Source organism: Carcharodon carcharias, chromosome 6 (genome assembly GCF_017639515.1).
Source record: "Carcharodon carcharias isolate sCarCar2 chromosome 6, sCarCar2.pri, whole genome shotgun sequence".
In the NCBI taxonomy this organism is placed as follows: Eukaryota; Metazoa; Chordata; class Chondrichthyes; order Lamniformes; family Lamnidae; genus Carcharodon; species Carcharodon carcharias.
In genome coordinates, this window is record NC_054472.1 from 6,701,057 (window position 1) to 6,728,285 (window position 27,229).

General features: G+C 49.5%; 1 protein-coding gene across 1 annotated transcript in view; it reads left to right on the forward strand.

The window, feature by feature from the left end:
• ano10a (anoctamin 10a) overlaps positions 1 to 27,229 on the forward strand; it is a 136,711-nt gene that overhangs the window by 50,606 nt on the left and 58,876 nt on the right. Inside the window, exon 12 of the mRNA XM_041189672.1 lies at positions 9,471 to 9,587. Within this exon, the coding sequence (XP_041045606.1) occupies positions 9,471 to 9,587 (117 nt within the window). The remainder of the gene's footprint in view (positions 1 to 9,470; positions 9,588 to 27,229) is intronic.

A 27,229-nucleotide genomic window follows, 5' to 3' on the forward strand; every position in this document is an offset into this window, starting at 1 on the left:
GATCAGCTGTGAACTAATTGAATCTTGGAAAACTTGAGGGGCTGAATGACCTCCCCCTGCCCTTTACAACTAACTTCATTCCTCTCCCTGGATACTGTCAGACTGAACAAAAATGTTCACCACCTCAGATGAGACATTAAAAAGTAGACATAAAAGATCCCAGAGCACTTCAAAAAAAATGCAGGGGAGTTCTTCCTGGTGTCCTGATCAATATTTATCCATCAGCGAACCATCGCTGACAGATTGCATGATCATTAATCTCTTTACTGTTTATGGGAGCTTATGTGAAAATTAGTTGCTCTATTTGCCTACATTACAATAGTAACTACACTTCAAAAATATTTCATCGGTTTTAAAGCACTTTGGGGCATCCTGCAATCATAGAAGATGCTATAGAAATGCACCCTCTTTCATATTAAATAGATGTAGACCTGTAATAAGTTGAAACCCTTGTACCATTAAGCATACTGGAGCCGCTATGATGATCTAATGATGTAGTGTCAGATTTTTAAAAAACACAATTTAGCCAGATGTCATCAATCCCCCTGTTCCATTTTTTTCTAAGTTTTGTATTGCTTGCTCAGTATCATGTTAACTCCAGCAGAGGGTGTAGTGGGACTGCATCAAAAAAAACGTGCAACGGCCAAGTTTTGCTGCAACAGGGCATTAGACTTGCCCTTGTAGGTTTTCATATTTTTTGCGTGGTAAGTTGCTGAAAATGTAAAGTTACAGTGAACAAAAGGATTACTCGTCACATACTTGTAGGCTGCACCTAATGACAAGGACAGCCTGGTTCCCTAATAGATGCCACAATAGGAACTCCCTCCCTAACAGCACTGTGGGTGTACCCACACCACATGGACTGCAACTGTTCAAGAAGGCAGCTCACCACCAGCTTCTCAAGGGCAATTAGGGATGGGCAATAAATGCTGGCCCAGCCAGCAAAGCCCAAATCCCATAAATGAATTAAAAAAAAAAAGTCCTTCACTTGACTACTAATTGGTCAGAGCTCTTAGTCTAACCAGTTTATCTTAAAAATCCACGTTAAGCACAGTTGCAATAAAAATTTAATTACAACAGGCCTACAAGCAGCTCTGTGGTTTCCAATTAGCCAACTCATGTCTTAGCAAATGCAAAACAAAAATAAAAATACCTGGAAAGACTCAGCAGGTCTGGCAGCATCTGCAGAGAGGGACACAGTTAACGTTTCGAGTCTGTATGACTCTTCAACAGAACTAAGGAAAAATAGAAGAAAGGTGAAATATCTGGTTTAAGGGGGAGGGGGTGGGACAAGTAGAGCTGGATAGAGGGCCAGTGGTAGGTGGAGATAACCAAAAGATGTCCTAGACAAAAGGACAAAGAGGTGTTGAAGGTGGTACTTTCCCTCCCAGAAACATGATAGGGTCCCCCTTGTCCTCACTTATCACCCCACCAGCTTCTGCATTCAAAGGATCATCCTCCGCCATTTCCACCAACTCCAGCATGATGCCACCACCAAACACATCTTCCCTTCACCCCCCCCCCACAGCGGCATTCCGCAGGGATCGTTCCCTCCGAGACACCCTAGTCCACTCCTCCATCACCCACTACACCTCAACCCCCTCCCATGGCACCTTCCCATGCAACCGCACAAGGTGCAACACCTGCCCCTTTACTTCCCCTCTCCTCACCGTCCAAGGGCCCAAACACTGCTTTCAAGTGAAGCAGCATTTCACTTGCACTTCCCTCAATTTAGTCTACTGCATTCGTTGCTCCCAATGCAGTTTCCTCTACATTGGAGAGACCAAACGCAGACTGGGTGACCACTTTGCAGAACACCTTCAGGCTGTCCGCAAGCATTACCCATACCTTCCTCTCACTTGCCATTGCAACACTCCACCCTGCTCTCTTGCCCACATGTCCGTCCTTGGCCTGCTGCATTGTTCCAGTGAAGCTCAACGCAAACTGGAGGAACAGCACCTCATCTTCCGACTAGGCACTCTGCAGCCTTCCGGACTGAATATTGAGTTCAACAATTTTAGATCATGACCTCTCTCCTCCATCCCCACCCTCTTTCCGATCCCCTCCCTTTTTTTCCAATAATTTATTTGGATTTTTCTTTTCCCACCTATTTAAATGTATTTCCATCCATTGTTTTATCTCTACCTTTTAGCCTATTTCGATTCCTTCACCACCCCCCCACCCCCACTAGGGCTATCTGTACTTTGCTTGTCCTGCTTTCTACCCTTAATTAGCACATTCCTTAGATAATATCACCACCTTCAACACCTCTTTGTCCTTTTGTCTGTGACATCTTTTGGTTATCTCCACCTATCACTGGCCCACTATCCAGCTCTACCTGTCCCACCCCCCTTAAACCAGCTTATATTTCACCTCTTTTCTATTTTTGTTTAGCTCTGTTGAAGAGTCATACGGACTTGAAACGTTATCTGTGTCCCTCTCCGCAGACCCTGCCAGACCTGCTGAGTTTTTCCAGGTATTTTTATTTTTGTTTTGGATTTCCAGCATCCGCAGTTTTTTGCTTTTATCTTAGCAAATGCAGTTGGACATTGTGGAAATAAATAACATTTCTACATTTTTTTGACCAACACACTCTTGACTGCCTACCATCCATAAACATGTCATCCAAAACCCCGCTGCCCTTCACCCAACTTGGACCAAGTCCCGTTCACCCACCACCCCCTGTGCTTGCTGATCTACATTGGCTCCTGGTTAAGCAATGTCTCAGTTTTAAAATTCTCATCTTTAGTGCAATCCTGGGAAAATTCCACCTAAGTGCGGTAGCGGGTGCGTAAAATGGAGTCCCACCCGGTGTTGAAAATGGCGGGTTTTCACCCCGTATCATCCCAAAACTGCCTCATTATTTATGCACTCCTGCGAAACATGGCGTTTCCATGGTGGGTGGGTTCTCATTCGCCCACTCGCTATCGCCCCGCCATTGCATCACGCTGGCCGCCATCTTTAAAAGGCAGCCACCAGCAAAGCGCTCATCGCCACCAGCTCACCACCACTGCACGAGAGACATGGCCAGCAAAGGAAAAAAGACTGTAGACCCCTGGTTCAACCACAGGTCCCTCAAGCGACTGCTGGATGCCATGGAGGCCCACCGGGATGTGCTGTACCCCACCCCACTCTGGCTGCAAGATGGGCAGCAAAGTCACCAACCCGGCTTGGGAGGCGGTGGTAGCGATGGTCAGCACCAACGCCCTGCAGAGGAGGAGAGCCACTCAGTGCCGCAAAAAGATGAATTATCCCCTCCGTTCTGCCAGGGTAAGTCACCCTTTTCATCGCTCCCAACTCACACACTCTCAAACCCATCACACATCCACAGGGCCCTCACTCACTGCCAGTGCAAGGGTCATCACCATTCACTCTCTCACACTCACCGTCATTGTCCTCACCCCGTTCATAGGACCACTCACCGCCCACACAGGCCAGGCATACTTGTCATCTGGCCCGGCAGGCATCCTGATACACTCTCCCCATCTCTATCCATGCAGGACAAACTGGCTCACAACAGGAGAGAAAGGTCACAGACAGGTGGAGGGATGCTGGAGATCAAAGTTCTGACAGAATTTGAAAACAGAGCCATCCAGCTGGCCTGCGAGGGTCTGTACCGGTCCTGTGCTGATGGTGAGATCAGTGCTGCTTTACCACATGAGGATCCACAGTGCAACATCCATCAGATAACCATGCTGTGAGTGATGTGTCCTGTTTCACAGGCCACTGCCATACACTAATTATCTCCCCTTGCTTCCACAGGCACATCTGGGAAACAGCCGACAGAGTCCATGACCTGGGGCCTCCAATCAAGGCCCGAAGAAACCTCTGAAGAGGAATCTAGAGGCACCCTCCCTGAAGTCCCATCACAGCACTCACTCACTCACATCCTCCACCAGTGCAGACACACACCTTGGTGGGACCTAGCTTTAGAGTAGCCTCGGGATCACAATCTGGTGAGCACATTGCACTTTCTGATCCACAGCAGGTGGAGGCAGGGATTACCAGGTCCCTGGCACTCAGAAGACAGCTGGAGGCCAGAACGTTGCTGAGTCTAAGTCAGATGACGCGCCTCTGGACTCGGTCATGTCACAGTTGCTGGAGCTGCAAAGGCAAGCTCGGGAACATGAGGAAGGGATAGACTCTGCACTCCTCAGATTGCAAGGCACAATGGAGGAGTCTGTCCATCTTCAGTCTGAAGTGATAGCGCTGGCATCGCGACTCACCGAGGTCAACACTGGCAGGATGGTGGCTGCCATGGAGACCTTGGTCCAGGATGTCACTCCTGCACTGCTGCCCGGGCTTAACTGTATCACTGATGCCATAGTTGGCCTCCAACAGTGCGTATGTGAGACAGGTGCTGAATTCGCTCCAGCTACCCCTTCCACTCGGAGTCAGCCGGGCCCCTCGGGCACCCATCGGAGGAGGATCAGCAGGTGCACACCCCGAGGCCATCCACTCAGGTGACTCGGAGTGATCAGCCCATCTGAATCCCCCTCTTCCGCAGCTCCAGCTTCACAGGCCGAGGAGGGTGCCTCTGTCACACGGCAGGACCCCGAAAGCAGGCCGGGGCCCTCCAAGTCTTGGCCCTCCAGAGGACACCCGCCAAAGTCATCACAGACAGGACATCGCAGTCAGCAGGCTGCCTCCACCTCTGCTGTGGGTGCCTGGGGAGTACCAACATGTAGCGGCAGAGTTAGGAAAGGAAAGTTAAGTAAAGTAGTTGCGCAGTCCGGGCATGGGTGTTGATCACTTGTACATACTGTTCACTATTGTCATAAACTCCTAAGAATGTCTCCCTGTCTTTGGCTCCTTGTTTTACTGAGCAGTGTTCGTGTCACTCAGATGTGAAACCTTTCTGCACAAGATAAAAGGCAGGTGTCTCAGTCCAGGGCCTCTTCCCTGTGCTTTGTGCAGCCTTCAGACCAAAGTAATGGTCCAGCCTCACACTCCCAGGAAACATGCTAATGCCTGCACCTCGACAGTGCTGGTCATTGCTGCCAGAATGTAGTGGGCGGGTGTCACAGAGTTCCATCATTCTCTCTGTGTGCTCTCAGCACCTTTAAGGTGGGGCTGGCCCCCATCACACCAGCATCTGTGACCAGTGATGCTGTGCACCAACTCCTGAAGGGCTGAGGTGCTGAACGTGGACACAGCATCAGATGCGTCTAAAGTTTCATGGCTGTGTCTCTGAATTAGCCCTGATCATGGAGCGCAAGCAAACTGCCCTCAGCCGGACAGGAGTCAGACATTCTGAGGCTATGTGAAGATCTATGGAGTGTCCTCACTGCATGTTGTCATCACCCTCCTGCGATTAAGCAACTATTAGGGCCTCCACTTCACCTCCACGACAGCAGCATTCTCAAAGTGGGTATTGGCGCTGCCATAAGCCATACTGGAGTCAAATGCTCACAACTGCGATGTGAGGATCTATGGGGATACCTCACTGCATGTTGTCATCATCCTCCACAAATCTAACAGTGATGAGGGCCTCCCGAGCATGCCTGCCTTGTCTAGCCAGTGCGAGAGCCTCATCCCCGCCCTCGTCACCACCGAGGACCCCCTCACCCTCATCCCCATCAGCGTCCTCCTCATCGGAGAAGACGTGCAGCTCCTCCATCCCCTCCTCAGCCAGCTCGTCTCCCCGTTGGAGTGCCAAGTTGTAAAGGGTGTAGCAGGCGATGATGATGCATGATACCCTCTGTGGACTGTATTGCAGGGCTCCACCAGACCGGTCCAAGCACCAGAACTGCATCTTCAGCATCCCGATGGTCTGTTCCACCAAATTGCGAGCTGCTGCATGAGCCTCATTATAGCGTTGCTCCGCTGCAGTCTGAGGCTGCTGCACGGGTGTCATCAGCCACGTCCTCTGCAGGTAGCCCTGGTCCCCAAGGAGCCAACCCTGCAGTCTCTGTGGACCCTGGAAGACTGCAGGGATCTGCGAGTGACTCAGGATGTAGGCATCGTGCACACTCCTTGGAACCTGTGCGCATACCTGCAGGCTGCATTTCTGGTGGTCGCACACCAGCTGCACGTTCAGTGAGTGGAAGCCCTTGCGATTGATGAAGTCACTGAGTGTGGTGATGGAGACCTGAGCACCACATGAATGCAGTCAATTGCACCCTGTACCTGTGGGAATCCTGAAATCAGGGCGAATCCAATGGCCTTTGTATCCCGGCTGTCCTGGTCCTGGGTGAAATGTTGTTTGCCATGGAGAAGATGGTATCTGTGATCTCATGGATACATTTGTGGTGGTGGATTGTGAAATCCCATAGGGATCACCTGTGGACCCCTGAAAGGAGCCACTGGCATAGAAATTGAGCACCGCAGTCACTTTCACAGCCACTGGCAGTGGGTGCCCTCTGTGTCCCCTTGGCGTCAAGTCCTGCAGTAAGTAGCAGATGTGCTCCACCAGGTCCCTAGACATGTGCAGTTATCAGCGACACTGGTTCTCGGTTATCTGCAGGAATGACAGGCGGTGTCTGTAGACCCTGGGTGTTGCTAGGCACCGACCAGCCACAGCTCGCTGTCACTCCTGGGTAGTGTGTGCAGGAGCCCCTGTTGCCCCTTCTTCCTGAGGTTGTTGCTCCTGCCTTTGTGCAGCCAGGAGCCTGTCGCTCTCTCCTCCATCTTCTCCGCTCTCTGTAGGTCAGGCATACAGCTAGGTCACAGGATCCATGATCCTGACATGGCCCTCCTGCAGCATGAAAGAGAGAGAGAGACGTGGTTATCATGGCTGGACTTAGCACCTCCCCGGCCCTGTTTGACCCCCCCTTAATGCTTCCCAGAGAGAGCTGGTCACCCCTCGGATGGCCAGAGATGAGTGCGCTGCATGGCTGCCCTGTCAGCCTGCGACACGGGGGACACTGGTCCAAACCAGGATGCTGAGATTACAAGAGGCTGGGAGAGCCTCCAGCAGTGACTGTTACATGGCCAGTGTTGGCGAGGAGATTGTACAACGTGTGCAGCCCAACTACTCCAAGGTCCAATTAAGTGGTGACGGACTTGAAGTCTGAGCTGGGGGGGTTGGTGGGGGGTAAGATATGGAGCGCTTGCTGGCCCTTTGGGTGCCACCGTGTTGCTTGCATGAGCAGACAGGCTAGGAGTCTGACCCCAATCATATCACTGTGGCTGTGCCTGATCTGTCTCAGTTGCAGAGGCCTGGTCAGTTTATCCAGGTGTCCCTAATGTGCGGCCACTTCCCTCACTCACCCTGCCCCCCACCCCGATTGCCTGTGCGCTGGATGCAGCACCAGGTGCCAGTTGACCCCTCCCCCACCACCGACAACAGTCACCATCGAAGCTGGCCAACACTTGCCCACCTTTCTACCTCACTTTCCTCCTTTTTAGACGTTCCTACAAGACCTGCCTCTTTGACCAGGCTTTCGGTCACCTGTCCTAATAACTCCTTATGTAACTTGGTGTGTAATTTGTGTTCTAGTGCCCCTGAAAAGTGCTTTGGAATGTCTTACCATGTTAAAGGTGCTATATAAGTGCCAGCTATTTTTGATGTGTCAGAGGAATTTGAGACATGGGTGATAACTTAATGCATAATGACAGATTGACGTTTTTCATTCATGTGGAAAGTAAATAAGATAGCCTAGAAAGGTTATAGTTAACACTATTCATAGATGGTGTTCTTGTAGACAGGAGAATAGGAGCTATTGTAACTTTCTTCTGAAATCCTTCATGTTGCTGAAGGTATTGAATAAATACAGGGCTCCCCCAGTGAGCACAGAAATATCTTCCTCATTTGAGGAGGCTCTGTATAATGAGAGCCTTTTAGATTTGAGGACAAACTGCAGATCCTTTCACTGGAGCAAAAGATCATGAGGAAATCTTAACCAATGTGCTTAAAATAAATGGGGGGAAATCTTCTCCCATTTATCAGTCACTCAGGTACTTGAAAGGATAATTTTAAAATCGATAAGAGAGTCTTGGAGAATTTATTGCTAAGAAGATGGTTGGTAGGACATGCCCCCCCTCCCCCTAACAACCCACCCAGTGGGGAGGCACAGTGAAAATAGAATCCATAATAGTTTGTAAAAGGAAGTGGATAAATATTTGTAAAATAAATAATCAAAATTTTCCGAGGGAAAGGCAAGGCAGTCGGTAGAATGGGGGGTGGGGGGGGGGCCCATTCAGCCCTTTGAACTTGTTCTGCTCCTCAATCAGGTAATCTGCAGATCATACCTCAACTGTATTTACCCAGTTTTGCTTCATTACCCTCAACCACCCCCCCCCCCCCCCCCCCAAAAAAAATCTATCCATCTCAATCTTGACAAGTTCAGTTACCTCCCAGTGACCATAGCCTTTTTGGGAGAGAGAGTTTCAGATTTCCACCACCATTTATGCGGCAAAAATGCTTTTCCTGATTTTTTTTATACCTGAACTGCCTAGCTCTAAATTTAAGACTGTTCCATCTTGTTCTAAGTTCATCCCACCAGAGGGAATAGTTTCTCTGCATCTACCTTGTGGAGTCCCTTTAGTATTTTAAAGGTCTTGATTAGATCATCCCTCAACACAGAGGGCTCTTTAAGAGTCCCAGTTCAGATGTAATTGGCTGGCCTGTGTGGTGCCAGATTCCATGAAATATTGTGGAAAGGATTGTGAAGATACTATAAATACATTGTACCGTTGTTTATCCTGATATACTTATGGCCCAAGGGTTGTAATAAAATAAAGATTACCCCTTGTTTCAGTATTTAGAAAAGATCTAGAATGTGAGCAGAGAGCACTTCAGTCCAAAATATTGGAATTTAATTGTAAAGATTTAATTTCAGACTGAGCTCCAGTGTATTGAGATTTGGGGATGTTTGGTCCAAGAAATATCGGATATGAAAATCTAGAGAGGAGAGAAGGAAATTTCTTGCAGTTTAGGGTCCCATTAACACGGAATTTACAGCATGTTACAGACTGTTTGGCTCCTCTGGTCTGTGGTGTTTATGCTCCATGCGAGCCTCCTATCAACATACCCTTCTATTCCTTTCTCCCTCGTGTATTTATCGACATCTCCTTAAATGTATCTCTGCTACTTGTCGCAACAATTCTACATTCTAATCCCACTGAGTGAAGAAGCTTCTCCTGAATTCCTAATTGGATTTATTGGTGACTATCTCATATTTATATCCCCTGTATAGGACTCCGCCACAGATGGATACATCTTCTCTACACCTATCTACCATTCCCATTTGCAATTTTTAAGATGCCTATCCGGTCACATTGGGACATATTACCAGTTAACTGTGTATGTTGAGAATACTGGATCCTTGGGTTTTAGTGTCTCAGTCTCCGTATGACCAAATATCTCCCAAATATTACAATTACTGTTTAAAAAAAACCCTCCAAATTGGACAATATGGGAGATGCAATTTGTGCACAATGTTTTTGTAAAATAATTTTAAGTGTTTTCATTAATTATAATGTTGCGATGTTGGATAATTTTATATTTTCCGTTTTATTTTTTGCAGCACATCCTGTTAGGTCTGAAATTTATCCTAGCCTTTGCCATCTCAGATATACCAAGTGATATTCGTAATCAAATAGCCAAGCTGGAGTTCGAGTCGTTGGAGGCTCTGAAACATAAGGTAAAAATAGGAGGCTTGTCTAAGATAGCTAATAATAAGTTAAACATTTAAGATGTGGCAAGTAATTCATCCTTATGAATTTTTAAAGTGTGGTGAGAGACATTTTGAAGTATTTCTACCTTTATTAGCATTCTTATTCTACTATATACCAGCAGCTAGTCAGCCTGGTTTTCCATATTAAGTGCTAATGTAACTGAATGATTGATACTAAAGCAAAATACTGTGGATGCTGGAAACCTGACCATTCGAATTAGTTGTAGAAGTAGGCCACTTGGCCCCTCAGGCCTGCTCTGCCATTCATATGATCATGGCTGATTTGATTGTAACCTCCACTCCACCTTTCTGTCTACCCCCGATAACCTTTCACCCCCTTGTTTACCAAGAATCTATCTAGCTCTGCCATAAAAATATTCAAAGACTCTGCTTCCACTCCCTTTTGAGGAAGAGAGTTCCAAATACTCACGACCCTCTGAGAGAAAAAAATTCTTCTAGTTTCTGTCTTAAATGAGTGACCCCTTATTTTTAAACCGTGACCCCTAGTTCTAGATTCACCCACAAGAGGAAATATCCTCTCCACGTCCACCTTGTCAAAAACCCCTCAGGATCTTTAAAGGTTTCAATCAAGCCACCTCTTAAGCTTTTAAACTCCAGTGGATACAAGCCTAACCTGTCCAGCCTTTCCTCATAAGACAACCCACCCATTCCTGATATTAGTCTAGTAAACCTTCTCTGAACTGCTTCTAATGTTTTACATCGTTACTTAAGTAAGGAGACCAATACTGTACACAGTACTCCAGATGTGGTCTCACCAGTGCCCTGTATAATTGAAGCATAACCTCCCTACTTTTGTATTTAATTCCCATCACAATAAACAATAACATTCTATTAGCTTTCCTAATTACCTGCTGTACCTGCAGACTAGCCTTTTGTGATTCATACACTAGGACATCCAGATCCCTCTGAATCTCAGAGCTCTGCAATCTCTCACCATTTAGATAATATGCTTTTTTATTCTTCCTGCCAAAATGGACAATTTCAAATTTCGTCACATTATACTCCATTTGCCAGATCTTTACCCACCCACTTAACCTATCTCTGTCACTTTGTAGCCTCCTTATGTCCTCTTCACAACTTACTTCCCGACCTAACTTTGTGTCATCAGCAAACTTAGCAACCTTACTTTCAGTCCCTTCGTCCAAGTCATTTATATAAATTGTGAAAAGTTGAGGCCCCAACACTGATCCGTGTGGCACACCACTCTTTACATCTTGCCAACCAGAAAAAGACCCATTTATGTTTACTCTTTGTTTCCTGCTGGCTAGTCAATCTTCTATCCATGTCAATATGTTGCCTCCTACACCATGAGCTTTTATTTTGCACAGTGCCCTTTGATGTGGCACCTTATCAAATGCCTTCTGGAAATCTAAGTACAGTATATCCACTGGTTCTCCTTTTCCCTTTATCCACAGCACAAGAAATTCCTTCAAAGAACTCCAATAAATTGGGTTCCCTTTCACAAAACCATGGTGACTCTGCCTGATTACCTTGGATTTTTCTAAGTGCCCTGTTATAACATCTTCAATAATAGATTCTAATATTTTCCCAATGACTGATGTTAAGCTAACTGACCTGTAGTTTCCTGTTTACTGCCTCCCCCACCTTTTCAAATAAAAGAGTTACGTTTGCTATTTTCCGATCTAATTCAGGGAATTTTGGAAAATTAAAACCAATGCATCGACTATCTCACTAGCCACTTCTTCCAAGACCCCAGGATGAAGTCCATTAGGACCCAGGGATTGGTCAGCCTGCAGCTCCAACAATTTGCTCATTACCACTTCCCTGGTGATTGTAATCTTCCTGAGTTCTCCTTCCCTTTCATTTACTGATTTACAGCTACTTCTGGGATGTTACTTGTATCCTCTATAGTGAAGACCAATGCAAAATACCTGTTCAATTCATCTGCCATCTCCTTATTTTCCATTTCCATGGTATAGAAACTCTTATTTCTAGCTAGTTTCCTCTCATACTCTAATTTTTCGTTCCTTAGTAATCTTTTTGTCATTCTTTGCTGCTCTTTATATTCTATCCAATTTTCTGACCTGCCACCCATTTTATGCAATTATATGCTTTTCCTTTACGTTTGATACTATTTTTAACTATCTTGGTTAACCACAGATGGTGGGTCCTCCCCTTGGAAGTTTTCTTTCTCATTGGAATATATCTATTCTGTGTATTCTGAAATATCCCTTTAATTATCTGCCACTGTATCTCTATTGACCTATCCCTTAACCTCACTTGCCAGTTCACTTTAGCTAACTCTGCTTTCATGCCCTCATAATTGCCTTTATCTAAGTTTAAAATACTAGTCTCAGACCTATTCTTCTCTCCCTCAAACTGAGTGTAAAATTCAATCATGTTATGATCGCTGCCACCTAGGGGTGCCTTCATTATGAGGTTATCAGTTAATCCTATCTCATTGCACAATACCAGGTCTAGTGTGACCTGCTCTCTGGTTGGCTCCAGAACACACTGTTCTCAGAAACTATTCCAAAAACATTCTATGAACTCTTCATCTATGCTACCTTTACCCATCTGATTTTCCCAGTCTATATGTAGATTAAAATCCCCCATGTTAATTGCAGTACCTTTCTGACAAGCTGGAAATACTCATCAGGTCCGACATCACCTGAGGAGAGAGAAACGGAGTTAATGGAAACGTTAATTCCATTTATTTCTCCACAGGTGCTGCCTGACCTGTTGAGTATTTTCAGTATTTCTTGTTCTTACAACTGGTCTGTTGAGCCATAGTACAGTAAAAATTTTTTATTAAAATCGCTGAAGCTTTAAGTTTTGTTTTTTCATTATTTTACTGCTTGTTGGATTTAGCAAAGTACTTGTATACACAGTGTATTTATCATATGTAAAATGTTGCTTTTTTTTAATGATTAAGAAACAAAGACTTGCTTTCTATTATAGCACCTCTCCATACCTCCGGATGTCCCAAGGCACCTTAAAGCAGTGCAGTCACTTCTTTAATGTAGGAAAATTGGGAGCCAATTTGCATACCTCAAGCTCCCACAAACAGATAATGTTCAGATAATCTATTTTAACGATGTTGGTTGAGGGACCAGCGTACTGGGCAGAACTCTCCTGTTCTTGGGAGCCATGGGTGGCCAAGGGATCTTTAACATCTGCTTGCAAGGGGCCTCGGTTTAACATCTCGTCTAAAAGACGTCGTGCTTGAAAGCCAATTTGACCTGCAATTTGGAAGGACCAACACAGACCACTGCACATGCCCATTCTGGTGATGTTGGTCGTGATCTATGTTACAGGAATGAAAGCTAAGGGTGTGAACTTGGGAAAACATTTATGCAAGCAGCTTAAATTTCACAAATAACTCATGCTGCTGGTGTCAACACTTACTGCTTGGGCCAAAATTTGAAAGAACTCGGAAGCTAAGAGCTAACTTCAGTTTTGTAACATCCAAGACGTTAATTTTATACATACCTTACAAAGAGAAAAATATTGGCTAACAGCATCTGATTACATAGTGTCGCTTAGTATTATGGCCATTTGGCCCTATGGTCCATGTTGGTGTTTATCCTCCACTCAAGCTTCCACCCTTCTTCATCTCACCCTATCAGCATACTCTTCTATCTCTTTCTCCTTCATGTTTCAATCTTGCTTCACTTTAAATACATCGATCCTGTTTTCTCTCAACTTCTCTCCTTGGAAGCGATTTGCACATTCTCTCTACTCTCCAGGGAAAGAAGTTTCTCCTGAATTCCCAATCAGATTTGTTCATAACCACCTTATATTTATGACCCTTGGGCCTGAATCTTCTGGTTGGCGTGCGGGGGTAGGCCCTGCTCGCCGACGTGTAAAATGACGCGCGGTGACATCAGGCATGTGTCCCGACGTCACCTCGCGTCATTCTGATCCTCAGTTCGGTGTGCGCGCAGTGGAGTCGCCAAATTGTCAAAGGCCTATTAAGGCCATTAATTAACTAAATAAACTGATTCTCAGGGCTGCCCGTCCAACCTCAAGGTTGGCGGGCAGGCAAGGAGCCCAGGCAGCCTCTGCATTTTTCAGGGAACCTCATCCATGGGCGGGATGAGATTTGATGAAGGTTTTATAACTTTAATAAAAAAATTTTTAATAAAATTCATAGAGTTGTCCCAGCTCATGTTACATTGCCACATGAGGGGACATGTCCAAATAATTTTTTCAAATCTTTTCAGGTTTTCACAATGAAATTAAACTCCCTGAGGCAGCTCCATGCCTCGGAGATTTCTGGCTCTTTTGCACCCAGGCCCTGACTCTCCCTCCTCTCCCCGCCAGCACAGGGAGCGCTGAGTGCTTCCGGGTACACGCCACGCTGGACGGGCCTTAATTGGCCCACCCACGTAAAATGGCAGCGCGCAGCCGATCACAGGTGGTGATCGGTTACCCGTCTGTGCCCACTCCCACCCAGCCCGCGTGATGGGGAGAAAATTCTCCCCTAAGTTCTGGTCTCCCCCACAAGTGGAAACATCTCCACTTCTATTTTCTTAAAGATCTCCATCGTAATTCTTCAACTTTCTCTTCAGTGGGAAGGGCCCAGCCTGTTCAGTCAGAGGATTTGTATAATGGAGCCTCACTTGGCTATCTGTTCTTCTCTCAATGTTCAATGTTGAAGGCGTTCTGTAAGAGCAAAACTTGAATATCGTTGAAAAGAGAGACATGTTGCTGAAGCTTTTTACCTTGCATTCATCGGGACAAACACAAGAATGCCAAATTTCAAACGATCACAATAATTTATAACGCAGGAGAAAAGTGCACTGATTGATTGGCAAGTCTGACTCCTCAGCTTGGGGAGTCTGTAATTCCCTGTTGCTTTCTCCATGGCAATCTCTTGGCCAATCAGAGTTGACTTGCCAATCAATCAGCATCCTTTTCTCCTGCAGTATAAATTGTTGTGATCAGTATGTCTCTTTCAGTATCAGTAAGTGATTAATGTCTGAATATCTATTAGTTTTACTCAAAAATATGAACTGGCTTCTATCAATGAGGAGCTAGGCTGATTTTCCACAGAATCTATTTTAGTTTCTTATGTTTTACATTCAGTCATTTTCTTTCAGGCTGACAGAAGTAGTTCAACCATTTAATGTTCACAGTGCAAGGTCAGAGCTACACAGCATCACTTGTGGTTGAAGTGATGTTTATTATCTCAATCAGCCGCTCTGCTAATTCTGTTACATAAACGCAATCTTGGTAAAAGTAGGGGAGCAGAAGAGTCATCATATTATTTTAATGTTGCAGCTGCCTGTCATTTTGTACGAAAGTTGATCTTTCCTTAGTAACATTCCACTTCAAACCTCAAATTATTCCCTACCCATCATTTTTCCTGATCAGAATGCATGAAAATAAATGAACTTCAATACTAGATTTGATGACTAGACCCTTTTGGAAATATCAACATTTTATCATGTAGCTTTCACCCTTGGTACAATCAAAAATGTTCACCAAGGTGGATGGCTGGTAAGAAATAGCCCTTGGAGGGCAGGGAATTTGAAAAGCTATATTTTGCTTCACACTTGGGTCTTTTTTTTTTGAAGTCTGGCAGAAATAGGCACTCCATTTAGCAACTTACCAACACTTGGTTTTAACCTGAGGACCCATTCAGCCCCATGAACCTGTTCTGCCATTCAGTCAGATCATTACTGATCTGCAGCTCAACCCCATTTGCTCCATATTCCTTGATAGCCTTACCAAGAAAAATATATCAATTTCACTCCTGAAAGTTTCAACTGACCCTCCAACCTCACAGCTTTTTGGGGGAGAGAGTTCCAGATTTCCACATGCTTCCTGATGTCACCCCTGAACAGCCTGGCTGTAATTTTAAGGTTCTGCCACCTTGTTCTGAAGACCCACCCCCCACCCCCCAACCCCAACCCAGAGGAAATAGTTTCTCCCCATCTACCTTATCAAATCCCTTCATCGCTGGTTAGTTTGCAATTTAACCCCACATTTTGCTTTGCAAATTGTATGTTCACCAAAATCGAAGTCCTTATTTGAATTATGTCCAGGAAATGCCGGAAACATGTGCCAGGTCAGGCAGCACCTGTGGAAAGAGAGATTTAAATGCTTCAGGTCAATTCTGTTGGACCTGAAACATTAGCTGTGTTTCCGTCCCCTTGGATGCCGCTAGATCTGTTGAGTATTTCCAGCATGTCCTGTTTTTATTTCAGACTTTCTGCATCTGTTGTGTTTTGCCTCTGTATGTGAATGGTGTTACAGCACCTTCCAAAACATCAGTGTTATGTTAGTAATAGTGCTGATAAAGCCAGCTGTACAAGGATAAGTTACCGTCACAAGATCACTGTCAGCACCTGGAAAACTGCAAGGGGTTGGACTCTTGGCTCGAATGTCGATGGTTGGATAAATGAGGCTGTAGCAAGCTTTTCAGCATTTTAAAACTAGACATTTGCTGTTGGCAGCCGTAATCTAAGAATGAGATGTGCCCAGACCACCAGAAGGCCGGTACCTCCGCTAATACAAGCCAGAAATCAGCTTGGGTTCTCTACCATTACCACCCCAACAAGGGCAGATTGCCAGACTTGGGAATAAAGGCAAGTGTCCAGATAGGTCACACATTCAAAACAGATATTTTCTTAGACATATTTGGGGTTGTCAGAAAGATGAGTTCAGGCTTGCAGTAACCCACATTCACAAACCACTGACCCAATTACTTTCACATGATGCTGTACAGAATGACTCCAGTGTGTTTGTACAAAGAGTCTGTCATCGATATCTGCGAGAGTGGTAATATCACTGGACTCATACTCTAGAGGCCCAGGCTGATGCTTTGGGGGCAGAGGTTCAAATCCCACCCATGGCAGCTGATGTAATTTGAATTCAATCAATAAAATCTGGAATATAATATAGTCTCAGTAAAGGTGACCGTGACCACTGTTTTAAAAAAAAAACCCATCTGGTTCACTGATGCCCTTTAGGGAAGGAAATCTGCCGTCTGTCATACATGTGATGCCAGATCCAGAGCGAGATGGTTAACTCTTAACCGCCCTTTGAAATGACTGAGCAAGCCACTCAGTTCCAGGGCAATTAAGAATGAGCAACAAATGCTGACCTTGCCAGTGATGCCCACATATCCCACGAAGGAATAAAGAAAAAAATAGCGTGGCCAATGTCACCATTAGTTTATCGCTCGGGCTGTTAAGTAATTGGAATTCCTGTATTGAAACTCTCTTAAAACAATGATTCTCTAACTACTTCATTTTATTTGAAAGAGGACCCTTTCTCAAATGATTAGTAATCACAGACACACCCAGCCATCTAAATGATATCACATAACATTCATAGTGTGAAATTGCTGGATGTAAAGGGTATTTTTAACAGTGCTTTTAAGAACACTGGTGTTTACATACTGATAGCAGTGAGATGGATATGCCTGCTTTTCACTGCAGAATCTGTCTATCCTTCATGTGATGTTTGACAATGACGCTTGTTAAATCATTTTGCACTCCCAGACGGGGCCCAAACTTGTATTTTGGTGCCCTTTTGGTTCAGGTATTTAATATATGAGAAAAAACCTCCTCTCTCTTGGACAAGTCTGAGTTCATCTGGCGCCCACCAGCAGCCTTGGCAAGCACAGCTCTACCTGGCAATATTCCAGCCACACTCTGAGCACCTCCGTGTGCATTGCCCTCTGAAACGAGACAGTCAGCTCACTCTGTGCGACACATGTGGTAGCTGCACTTGGCTCCTGGATCCCATCCCATCTCTGGTCAATGCTTGTTAGCTTACTCTTGACCACTGTGCACCTGAAAACCCACGCCCCCCACCACCCCCCCCCAGCCCCAGCCAAACAACCTGACCAAGGCACCCTTGGCAGATGGCCACTCATATACTAGCCCTAATCTGTAATCACTTCCGCATCATTTTGCAGAACCCATGATTTCTCTCCCATGATGGTTCTGAGATAAGTTGTTTAAAGAGTATTTGTAAATAAACAGGATCAGATTTTTAAAATTAAGTTCAGCTGCAGGATGTATGGAGATTTAAAAATAACACAAAGCTGCATATCACCTCTTACAGTAAGCCAGAGACATGCCATTTTATTTCAACTGAGGAATTCTAATGTGGCACAAGTTGTTATTACATATTATCCACAGCCTTGCAACTGAAAATCAGACAGTACAGTTATCTTATAATTGCAGGAACTTCATTTATTTACAGATACTGAATATTATATAATTTTTTTTTCTTTATCCTATCATGGGATGTGGGTGTTGCTGGCATCAACCCATCCCTATTTGCCCTGGAACTAAATGGTTTGCTAGGCCATTTCAGAGGGCATTTAATAGTTAACCACAGTGCTGTGGGTCTAGAGTCACATGTAGGCCAGACCGGTTAAGAATGGCAGATTTCCTTCCCTAAAGGACATTAGTAAGCCAAATAGATTTTTATGACAATAAATGATAGTTTCATGGTCACCATTACGGAGATTAGCTTTATATTCCAGATTTATTAATTGAATTTAAATTCTACCAGCTGCCATTGTGAGATATAATGCTCACAGTGGTTCAGAGAATAGTTGCTTTATAACAACAGGGGTGTTAGCAGTAATGTGCGATGGCCAAAGTGCTACAGAGAGTAAGTGTGACTGGCTTGCCGATGTGCTTCAGGTAAGGAAACCCTTACCCATTCAGCCTACGTGTGTAGCTCCACTAGTCCAGTAAACATAGCTACTAATACCATCGTACCTGCAATATATGGTCACTCGAAAATCTAGGCTGATACTTCAGTGTGGTATTGAGGGGGTGCTGCATTGTCTGAAGCACCATCTTTCGGATGGGATGTTAAACTTAGGCCCTGTCTGCTTGGGTCAGTGCAAAGGATCTTATAGCGTTATCGATGTCCCTGGTATCCTGGACAATGTTTTTCTTATTCAATCAATATTCCAAAACAGATTGTCACCTTGCTGTTTATGGGAGTTTTTCTGTGTGCAAACTGACTGTTGCATTTCCTGCATTACAATGATGACTACACGCAATTGACTGTAAAACGCTTTGGGATGACCTGAGGTCATGAAAGATGCTATAAAAATGCAATTTTTAAAATTATCTGTGCAGTTATGAATTAATTTTGACAACGTTTACCATCCAATTTTTCTTTACTGCAGCTACATTAATGCCTCATTAATTTTATTTTTTTTTTTCAAACCCCATTGGCTCTGTCAGTCTAAATCCATTACTGCCTTGGGGGAATTTGTTCATGTGTGTGATGTATCCAGTGCATTTAAGGCAAAGTCTGAAAACTAAAAGAAAATGGTATCAGTAAAAGCTTTCAGTTTGTCATAAAAATCCAACCCACATCCTTTAGGCTGGACACCCTGCCGTCCCAAGGCCTATATGTGACTACAGACCCACACCCAATGCAGCTGATTCTTAAATGACCTCTGAATTGGACACGAAAGTCACGCAATTTTTCGAATTGCTACAAAAAAATCACCACCCAGACTGCAACGGTTCAAGGAGATTCAACGTCTCCCTCTTAGAAAATGAGGAGAGGGCAATAAATGCCAGTCTTACCGGAAAGGCCCACATTCTGAGAATGAATTTAAAATGACTCATTGGCCAGAATTTTCGAGTCAGCGAGTGGGGGCAGGGCCCACTTGCCGACGCACGGTGACGTTGGGCTTGTGTCCCGATGTCTCCGCGAGTCATTCAGATTTTCAGTATGGCGGGGGCCTGCCGAGCTGTCAAAGGCCTATTAAGCCCATTCAAATGTCAATTAAAACCAATAAACTGAGCTGCCCATCCAGCCTTAAGGTTGGCGGGGGTGAGGGGGGGGGGCGGGGGGTGTGGGGGCAGACAAAGAGCCCAGGCAGCCTTCGCATTTTTCATGGAACCTCATCCACGGGCGGGATGAGGCTTCATGAAGGTTTTTAAAGTGTTACAAAAAATTTTTAATAACATTCCTAGACATGTCCCAGCTCATATGACACTTTCACATGAGGGGAGATGTCGTAAATTTTTTCTTTCTTTATTAAAATTCCCAGAACTTAAGCTAATCTCCCTGAGGCAGCTCTGTGCCTTGGAGATTTCTGCACTCTTACGTGTGTATGTGCCTGATTCAGCCTACCCCCCCCCCCACCCCAGTGAGCACTCAGCATTTCCGGGCACGCATCACACTGGGTCTGCCCATGTAAAATGACAACGTCAAGCCGATTGCGGGCTTCTCCCTGTCCCCCCTTCTCCCTGTCCCCCCTTCTCCCTGTCCCCCCTTCTCCCTGTCCCCCCTTCTCCCTGTCCCCCCTTCTCCTGTCCCCCCTTCTCCCTGTCCCCCCTTCTCCCTGTCCCCCCTTCTCCCTGTCCCCCCCCTTCTCTCTGTCTCCCCCCCTTCTCCTGTCCCCCCCTTCTCCCTGTCCCCCCCTTCTCCTGTCCCCCCCCTTCTCCCTGTCCCCCCCTTCTCCCTGTCCCCCTTCTCCTGTCCCCCCTTCTCCTGTCCCCCCCTCTCCCTGTCTCCCCCCTCTCTCTGTCTCCCCCCCCTCTCTCTGTCTCCCCCCCCTCTCTCTGTCTCCCCCCCTCTCTCTGTCTCCCCCCCCTCTCTCTGTCTCCCCCCCCTCTCTCTGTCTCCCCCCCTCTCTCTGTCTCCCCCCCCTCTCTCTGTCTCCCCCCCCTCTCTCTGTCTCCCCCCCCTCTCTCTGTCTCCCCCCCCTCTCTCTGTCTCCCCCCCTCTCTCTGTCTCCCCCCCCTCTCTCTGTCACCCCCCCCCCTCTCTGTCTCCCCCCCCTCTCTCTGTCTCCCCCCCCTCTCTCTGTCTTCCCCCCCCTCTCTCTGTCTCCCCCCCCCTCTCTCTGTCTCCCCCCCCTCTCTCTGTCTCCCCCCCCTCTCTCTGTCTCCCCCCCCTCTCTCTGTCTCCCCCCCCTCTCTCTGTCTCCCCCCCCTCTCTCTGTCTCCCCCCCCTCTCTCTGTCTCCCCCCCCTCTCTCTGTCTCCCCCCCCTCTCTCTGTCTCCCCCCCCTCTCTCTGTCTCCCCCCCCTCTCTCTGTCTCCCCCCCCTCTCTCTGTCTCCCCCCCTTCTCTCTGTCTCCCCCCCTTCTCTCTGTCTCCCCCCCTTCTCTCTGTCTCCCCCCCCTCTCTCTGTCTCCCCCCCCTCTCTCTGTCTCCCCCCCCTCTCTCTGTCTCCCCCCCCTCTCTCTGTCTCCCCCCCCTCTCTCTGTCTCCCCCCCCTCTCTCTGTCTCCCCCCCCTCTCTCTGTCTCCCCCCCCTCTCTCTGTCTCCCCCCCCTCTCTCTGTCTCCCCCCCCCTCTCTCTCTCTCTCTGTCCCCCTCTCTCTCTCTCTCTGTCCCCCTCTCTCTCTCTCTGTCCCCCTCTCTCTCTCTCTGTCCCCCTCTCTCTCTCTCTGTCCCCCTCTCTCTCTCTCTGTCCCCCTCTCTCTCTCTCTGTCCCCCTCTCTCTCTCTCTGTCCCCCTCTCTCTCTCTCTGTCCCCCTATCTCTCTCTCTGTCCCCCTCTCTCTCTCTCTGTCCCCCTCTCTCTCTCTCTGTCCCCCTCTCTCTCTCTCTGTCCCCCTCTCTCTCTCTCTGTCCCCCTCTCTCTCTCTCTGTCCCCCTCTCTCTCTCTGTCCCCCTCTCTCTCTCTGTCCCCCTCTCTCTCTCTCTGTCCCCCTCTCTCTCTCTCTGTCCCCCTCTCTCTCTCTCTGTCCCCCTCTCTCTCTCTCTGTCCCCCTCTCTCTCTCTCTGTCCCCCTCTCTCTCTCTCTGTCCCCCTCTCTCTCTCTCTGTCCCCCTCTCTCTCTCTCTGTCCCCCTCTCTCTCTCTCTGTCCCCCTCTCTCTCTCTCTCTGTCCCCCTCTCTCTCTCTCTGTCCCCCTCTCTCTCTCTCTGTCCCCCTCTCTCTCTCTCTCTGTCCCCCTCTCTCTCTCTCTGTCCCCCTCTCTCTCTCACTCTGTCCCCCTCTCTCTCTCTCTCTCTCTCTGTCCCCCTCTCTCTCTCTCTGTCCCCCTCTCTCTCTCTCTCTGTCCCCCTCTCTCTCTCTCTGTCCCCCTCTCTCTCTCTCTGTCCCCCTCTCTCTCTCTCTGTCCCCCTCTCTCTCTCTCTCTCTGTCCCCAACTCTCTCTCTCTCTCTCTCTGTCCCCCCCTCTCTCTCTTTCTGTCCCCAACTCTCTCTCTCTCTCTCTGTCCCCCTCTCTCTCTCTCTCTCTGTCCCCCTCTCTCTCTCTCTCTGTCCCCATCTCTCTCTCTCTCTGTCCCCATCTCTCTCTCTCTCTCTGTCACCCCCTCTCTCTCTGTCCCCCTCTCTCTCTCTCTCTGTCCCCCTCTCTCTCTCTCTCTCTGTCCCCCTCTCTCTCTCTCTCTCTGTCCCCCTCTCTCTCTCTCTCTCTGTCCCCCTCTCTCTCTCTCTCTCTCTGTCCCCCTGCTCTCTCTCTCTCTGTCCCCATCTCTCTCTCTCTCTGTCCCCCTCTCTCTCTCTCCGTCTGTCCCCCCCCTCTCTCTCTCTCCGTCTGTCCCCCCCCTCTCTCTCTCTCCGTCTGTCCCCCCCCTCTCTCTCTCTCTGTCCCCCCCTCTCTCTCTCTCTCTCTGTCCCCCCCACTCTCTCTCTCCGTCTGTCCCCCCCCCCCTCTCTCTGTCCCCATCTCTCTCTCTCTCTGTCCCCATCTGTCTCTCTCTCTGTCCCCTCTCTCTCTCTCTGTCCCCCCCCCTCTCTCTCTCTCTCTGTCCCCCTCTCTCTCTCTCTCTGTCCCCATCTGTCTCTCTCTCTCTGTCCCCCTCTCTCTCCGTCTGTCCCCCCCTCTCTCTCTCTCTGTCCCCCCCTCTCTCTCTCTCTCTGTCCCCTCTCTCTCTCCGTCTGTCCCCCCCCCCCTCTCTCTCTGTCCCCCTCTCTCTCTCTCTCTCTGTCCCCCCCTCTCTCTCTCTCTCTGTCCCCCTCTCTCTCTCTCTCTCTGTCCCCCTCTCTCTCTCTCCCTCTGCCCCCCTCTCTCTCTCTCTCTCTCTGTCCCCCCCTCTCTCTCTCTCTCTGTCCCCCCCTCTCTCTCTCTCTCTGTCCCCCCCTCTCTCTCTCTCTCTGTCCCCTCTCTCTCTCTCTCTCTCTGTCCCCCTCTCTCTCTCTCTCTCGGTCCCCCCCCCTCTCTCTCTCTGTCCCCCTCTCTCTCTCTCTCTCTCTGTCCCCCTCTCTCTCTCTCTCTGTCCCCCTCTCTCTCTCTCTCTGTCCCCCTCTCTCTCTCTCTCTCTCTCTGTCCCCCTCTCTCTCTCTCTCTGTCCCCCTCTCTCTCTCTCTCTGTCCCCCCCCCTCTCTCTCTCTCTCTCTGTCCCCCTCTCTCTCTCTCTCTCTGTCCCCCCCTCTCTCTCTCTCTCTCTGTCCCCCTCTCTCTCTCTCTCTGTCCCCTCTCTCTCTCTCTCTCTCTGTCCCCCCCCCTCTCTCTCTCTCTCTGTCCCCCTCTCTCTCTCTCTCTGTCCCCCCCCCTCTCTCTCTCTCTCTGTCCCCCTCTCTCTCTCTCTCTCTGTCCCCCTCTCTCTCTCTCTCTCTGTCCCCCCCCCTCTCTCTCTCTCTCTGTCCCCCCCTCTCTCTCTCTCTCTGTCCCCCCCTCTCTCTCTCTCTCTGTCCCCCCCTCTCTCTCTCTCTCTGTCCCCTCTCTCTCTCTCTCTCTCTGTCCCCCTCTCTCTCTCTCTCTGTCCCCCTCTCTCTCTCTCTCTGTCCCCCCCCCTCTCTCTCTCTCTCTGTCCCCCTCTCTCTCTCTCTCTGTCCCTCCCTCTCTCTCTCTCTGTCCCCCCCTCTCTCTCTCTCTCTCTGTCCCCATCTCTCTCTCTCTCTCTCTCTGTCCCCCCCTCTCTCTCTCTCTGTCCCCTCTCTCTCTCTCTCTCTGTCCCCCCCTCTCTCTCTCTCTCTGTCCCCCTCTCTCTCTCTCTCTCTGTCCCCCTCTCTCTCTCTCTCTCTGTCACCCCCCCTCTCTCTCTCTCTCTGTCCCCTCTCTCTCTCTCTCTCTCTGTCACCCCCCCTCTCTCTCTCTCTCTCTGTCCCCCCCTCTCTCTCTCTCTCTGTCCCCATCTCTCTCTCTCTCTCTGTCCCCATCTCTCTCTCTCTCTCTGTCCCCCTCTCTCTCTCTCTCTCTCTCTGTCACCCCCCCTCTCTCTCTCTCTCTCTGTCCCCCTCTCTCTCTCTCTCTCTCTGTCACCCCCCCTCTCTCTCTCTCTCTCTCTGTCCCCCCTCTCTCTCTCTCTCTGTCCCCCCCTCTCTCTCTCTCTCTGTCCCCCTCTCTCTCTCTCTCTGTCACCCCCCCTCTCTCTCTCTCTCTCTCTGTCACCCCCCCTCTCTCTCTCTCTCTCTGTCCCCCCCTCTCTCTCTCTCTCTGTCCCCCTCTCTCTCTCTCTCTGTCCCCATCTCTCTCTCTCTCTCTGTCCCCCCTCTCTCTCTCTCTCTCTCTGTCACCCCCCCTCTCTCTCTCTCTCTCTGTCCCCCCCTCTCTCTCTCTCTCTCTGTCCCCCTCTCTCTCTCTCTCTCTCTCTGTCCCCCTCTCTCTCTCTCTCTGTCCCCCTCTCTCTCTCTCTCTGTCCCCCTCTCTCTCTCTCTCTGTCCCCCCTCTCTCTCTCTCTCTGTCACCCCCCCTCTCTCTCTCTCTCTCTGTCCCCCCCTCTCTCTCTCTCTCTCTGTCCCCCTCTCTCTCTCTCTCTCTGTCCCCCCTCTCTCTCTCTGTCCCCCCTCTCTCTGTCCCCCCCTCTCTCTCTCTCTCTCTGTCCCCCCCTCTCTCTCTCTCTCTCTGTCCCCCTCTCTCTCTCTCTCTCTGTCCCCCTCTCTCTCTCTCTCTGTCCCCCTCTCTCTCTCTCTCTGTCCCCCTCTCTCTCTCTCTCTGTCCCCCCTCTCTCTCTCTCTCTGTCCCCCTCTCTCTCTCTCTCTGTCCCCCCCCCTCTCTCTCTCTCTCTCTGTCCCCCCCCTCTCTCTCTCTCTCTCTGTCCCCCTCTCTCTCTCTCTCTGTCCCCCCTCTCTCTCTCTGTCCCCCCTCTCTCTGTCCCCCCCTCTCTCTCTCTCTCTGTCCCCCCCCTTCTCTCTCTCTCTGTCACCCCCCCTCTCTCTCTCTCTCTCTCTCTGTCCCCCCTCTCTCTCTCTCTCTCTCTCTCTGTCCCCCCTCTCTCTCTCTCTCTCTGTCCCCCCCTCTCTCTCTCTCTCTCTCTCTGTCCCCCCTCTCTCTCTCTCTCTCTGTCCCCCCTCTCTCTCTCTCTGTCACCCCCCCTCTCTCTCTCTCTCTCTCTCTGTCCCCCTCTCTCTGTCCCCTCTCTCTCTCTCTCTGTCCCCCTCTCTCTCTCTCTGTCACCCCCCCTCTCTCTCTCTCTCTCTCTCTGTCCCCCCTCTCTCTCTCTCTCTCTCTCTGTCCCCATCTCTCTCTCTCTCTCTGTCCCCCTCTCTCTCTCTCTCTCTCTCTCTGTCCCCCCTCTCTCTCTCTCTCTCTCTGTCCCCCTCTCTCTCTCTCTCTCTGTCCCCCCTCACTCTCTCTGTCCCCCCTCTCTCTGTCCCCCCCTCTCTCTCTCTCTCTGTCCCCCTCTCTCTCTCTCTGTCACCCCCCCTCTCTCTCTCTCTCTCTCTCTGTCCCCCCTCTCTCTCTCTCTCTCTCTCTGTCCCCCCCTCTCTCTCTCTCTCTCTGTCCCCCCCTCTCTCTCTCTCTCTCTCTCTGTCCCCCCTCTCTCTCTCTCTCTCTGTCCCCCTCTCTCTCTCTCTGTCACCCCCCCTCTCTCTCTCTCTCTCTCTCTGTCCCCCCTCTCTCTGTCCCCCCCTCTCTCTCTCTCTCTCTGTCCCCCTCTCTCTCTCTCTGTCACCCCCCCTCTCTCTCTCTCTCTCTCTGTCCCCCCCTCTCTCTCTCTCTCTCTCTCTCTGTCCCCCCCTCTCTCTCTCTCTCTGTCCCCCCCTCTCTCTCTCTCTCTCTCTCTGTCCCCCCTCTCTCTCTCTCTCTCTCTGTCCCCCTCTCTCTCTCTCTGTCACCCCCCCCTCTCTCTCTCTCTCTCTCTGTCACCCCCCCTCTCTCTCTCTCTCTCTCTGTCCCCCCTCTCTCTCTCTCTCTCTCTCTGTCCCCCCTCTCTCTCTCTCTCTCTGTCCCCCCCTCTCTCTCTCTCTCTCTCTCTGTCCCCCCTCTCTCTCTCTCTCTCTCTGTCCCCCTCTCTCTCTCTCTCTCTGTCCCCCCTCACTCTCTCTGTCCCCCCTCTCTCTGTCCCACCCTCTCTCTCTCTCTCTGTCCCCCTCTCTCTCTCTCTGTCACCCCCCCTCTCTCTCTCTCTCTCTCTCTGTCCCCCCTCTCTCTCTCTCTCTCTCTCTGTCCCCCCTCTCTCTCTCTCTCTCTGTCCCCCCCTCTCTCTCTCTCTCTCTCTCTGTCCCCCCTCTCTCTCTCTCTCTCTGTCCCCCTCTCTCTCTCTCTGTCACCCCCCCTCTCTCTCTCTCTCTCTCTCTGTCCCCCCTCTCTCTGTCCCCCCCTCTCTCTCTCTCTCTGTCCCCCTGCTCTCTCTCTCTGTGTCCCCCTCTCTCTCTCTCTCTCTCTGTCCCCCCTCTCTCTCTCTCTCTCTCTCTCTGTCCCCCCTCTCTCTCTCTCTCTCTCTGTCCCCCCTCTCTCTCTCTCTCTCTCTGTCCCCCCTCTCTCTGTCCCCCCCCCTCTCTCTCTCTCTGTCCCCCCTCTCTCTGTCCCCCCCCCTCTCTCTCTCTCTGTCCCCCCTCTCTCTCTCTCTCTCTCTGTCCCCCCCTCTCTCTCTCTCTCTCTCTGTCCCCCCCCTCTCTCTCTCTCTCTGTCCCCCCTCTCTCTCTCTCTCTGTCCCCCCCTCTCTCTCTCTCTGTCCCTCTCTCTCTCTCTCTGTCCCCCCCCCTCTCTCTCTCTCTGTCCCCCCTCTCTCTCTCTCTCTCTCTGTCCCCCCCTCTCTCTCTCTCTCTCTCTGTCCCCCCCTCTCTCTCTCTCTCTGTCCCCCTCTCTCTCTCTCTCTGTCACCCCCTCTCTCTCTCTCTCTCTCTCTCTCTCTCTCTCTGTCCCCCCCTCTCTCTCTCTCTCTCTCTGTCCCCCCCTCTCTCTCTCTCTCTCTCTGTCCCCCCCCCCTCTCTCTCTCTCTCTGTCCCCCCCTCTCTCTCTCTCTCTCTCTGTCCCCCCCCCCTCTCTCTCTCTCTCTGTCCCCCCCTCTCTCTCTCTCTCTCTCTCTGTCCCCCCCTCTCTCTCTCTCTCTCTCTCTGTCCCCCCCTCTCTCTCTCTCTCTCTGTCCCCCTCTCTCTCTCTCTCTGTCCCCCTCTCTCTCTCTCTTTCCCCCCCTCTCTCTCTCTCTGTCCGCATCTCTCTCTCTCTCTGTCCCCCCCTCTCTCTCTCTCTTTGTCCCCCCCTCTCTCTCTCTCCCTCTGTCCCCCTCTCTCTCTCACTCTGTCCCCTCTCTCTCTCTCTCTCTCTGTCCCCATCTCTCTCTCTCTGTCCCCCTCTCTCTCTTTCTCTATCTCTGTCCCCCCTCTCTCTCTCTCTCTCTCTCTGTCCCCCCCCCTCTCTCTCTGTCCCCATCTCTCTCTCTCTGTCCCCATCTCTCTCTCTCTCTGTCCCCCTCTCTCTCTCTCTCTGTCCCTCCCTCTCTCTCTCTCTGTCCCCCCCTCTCTCTCTCTCTCTGTCCCCATCTCTCTCTCTCTCTCTCTCTGCCCC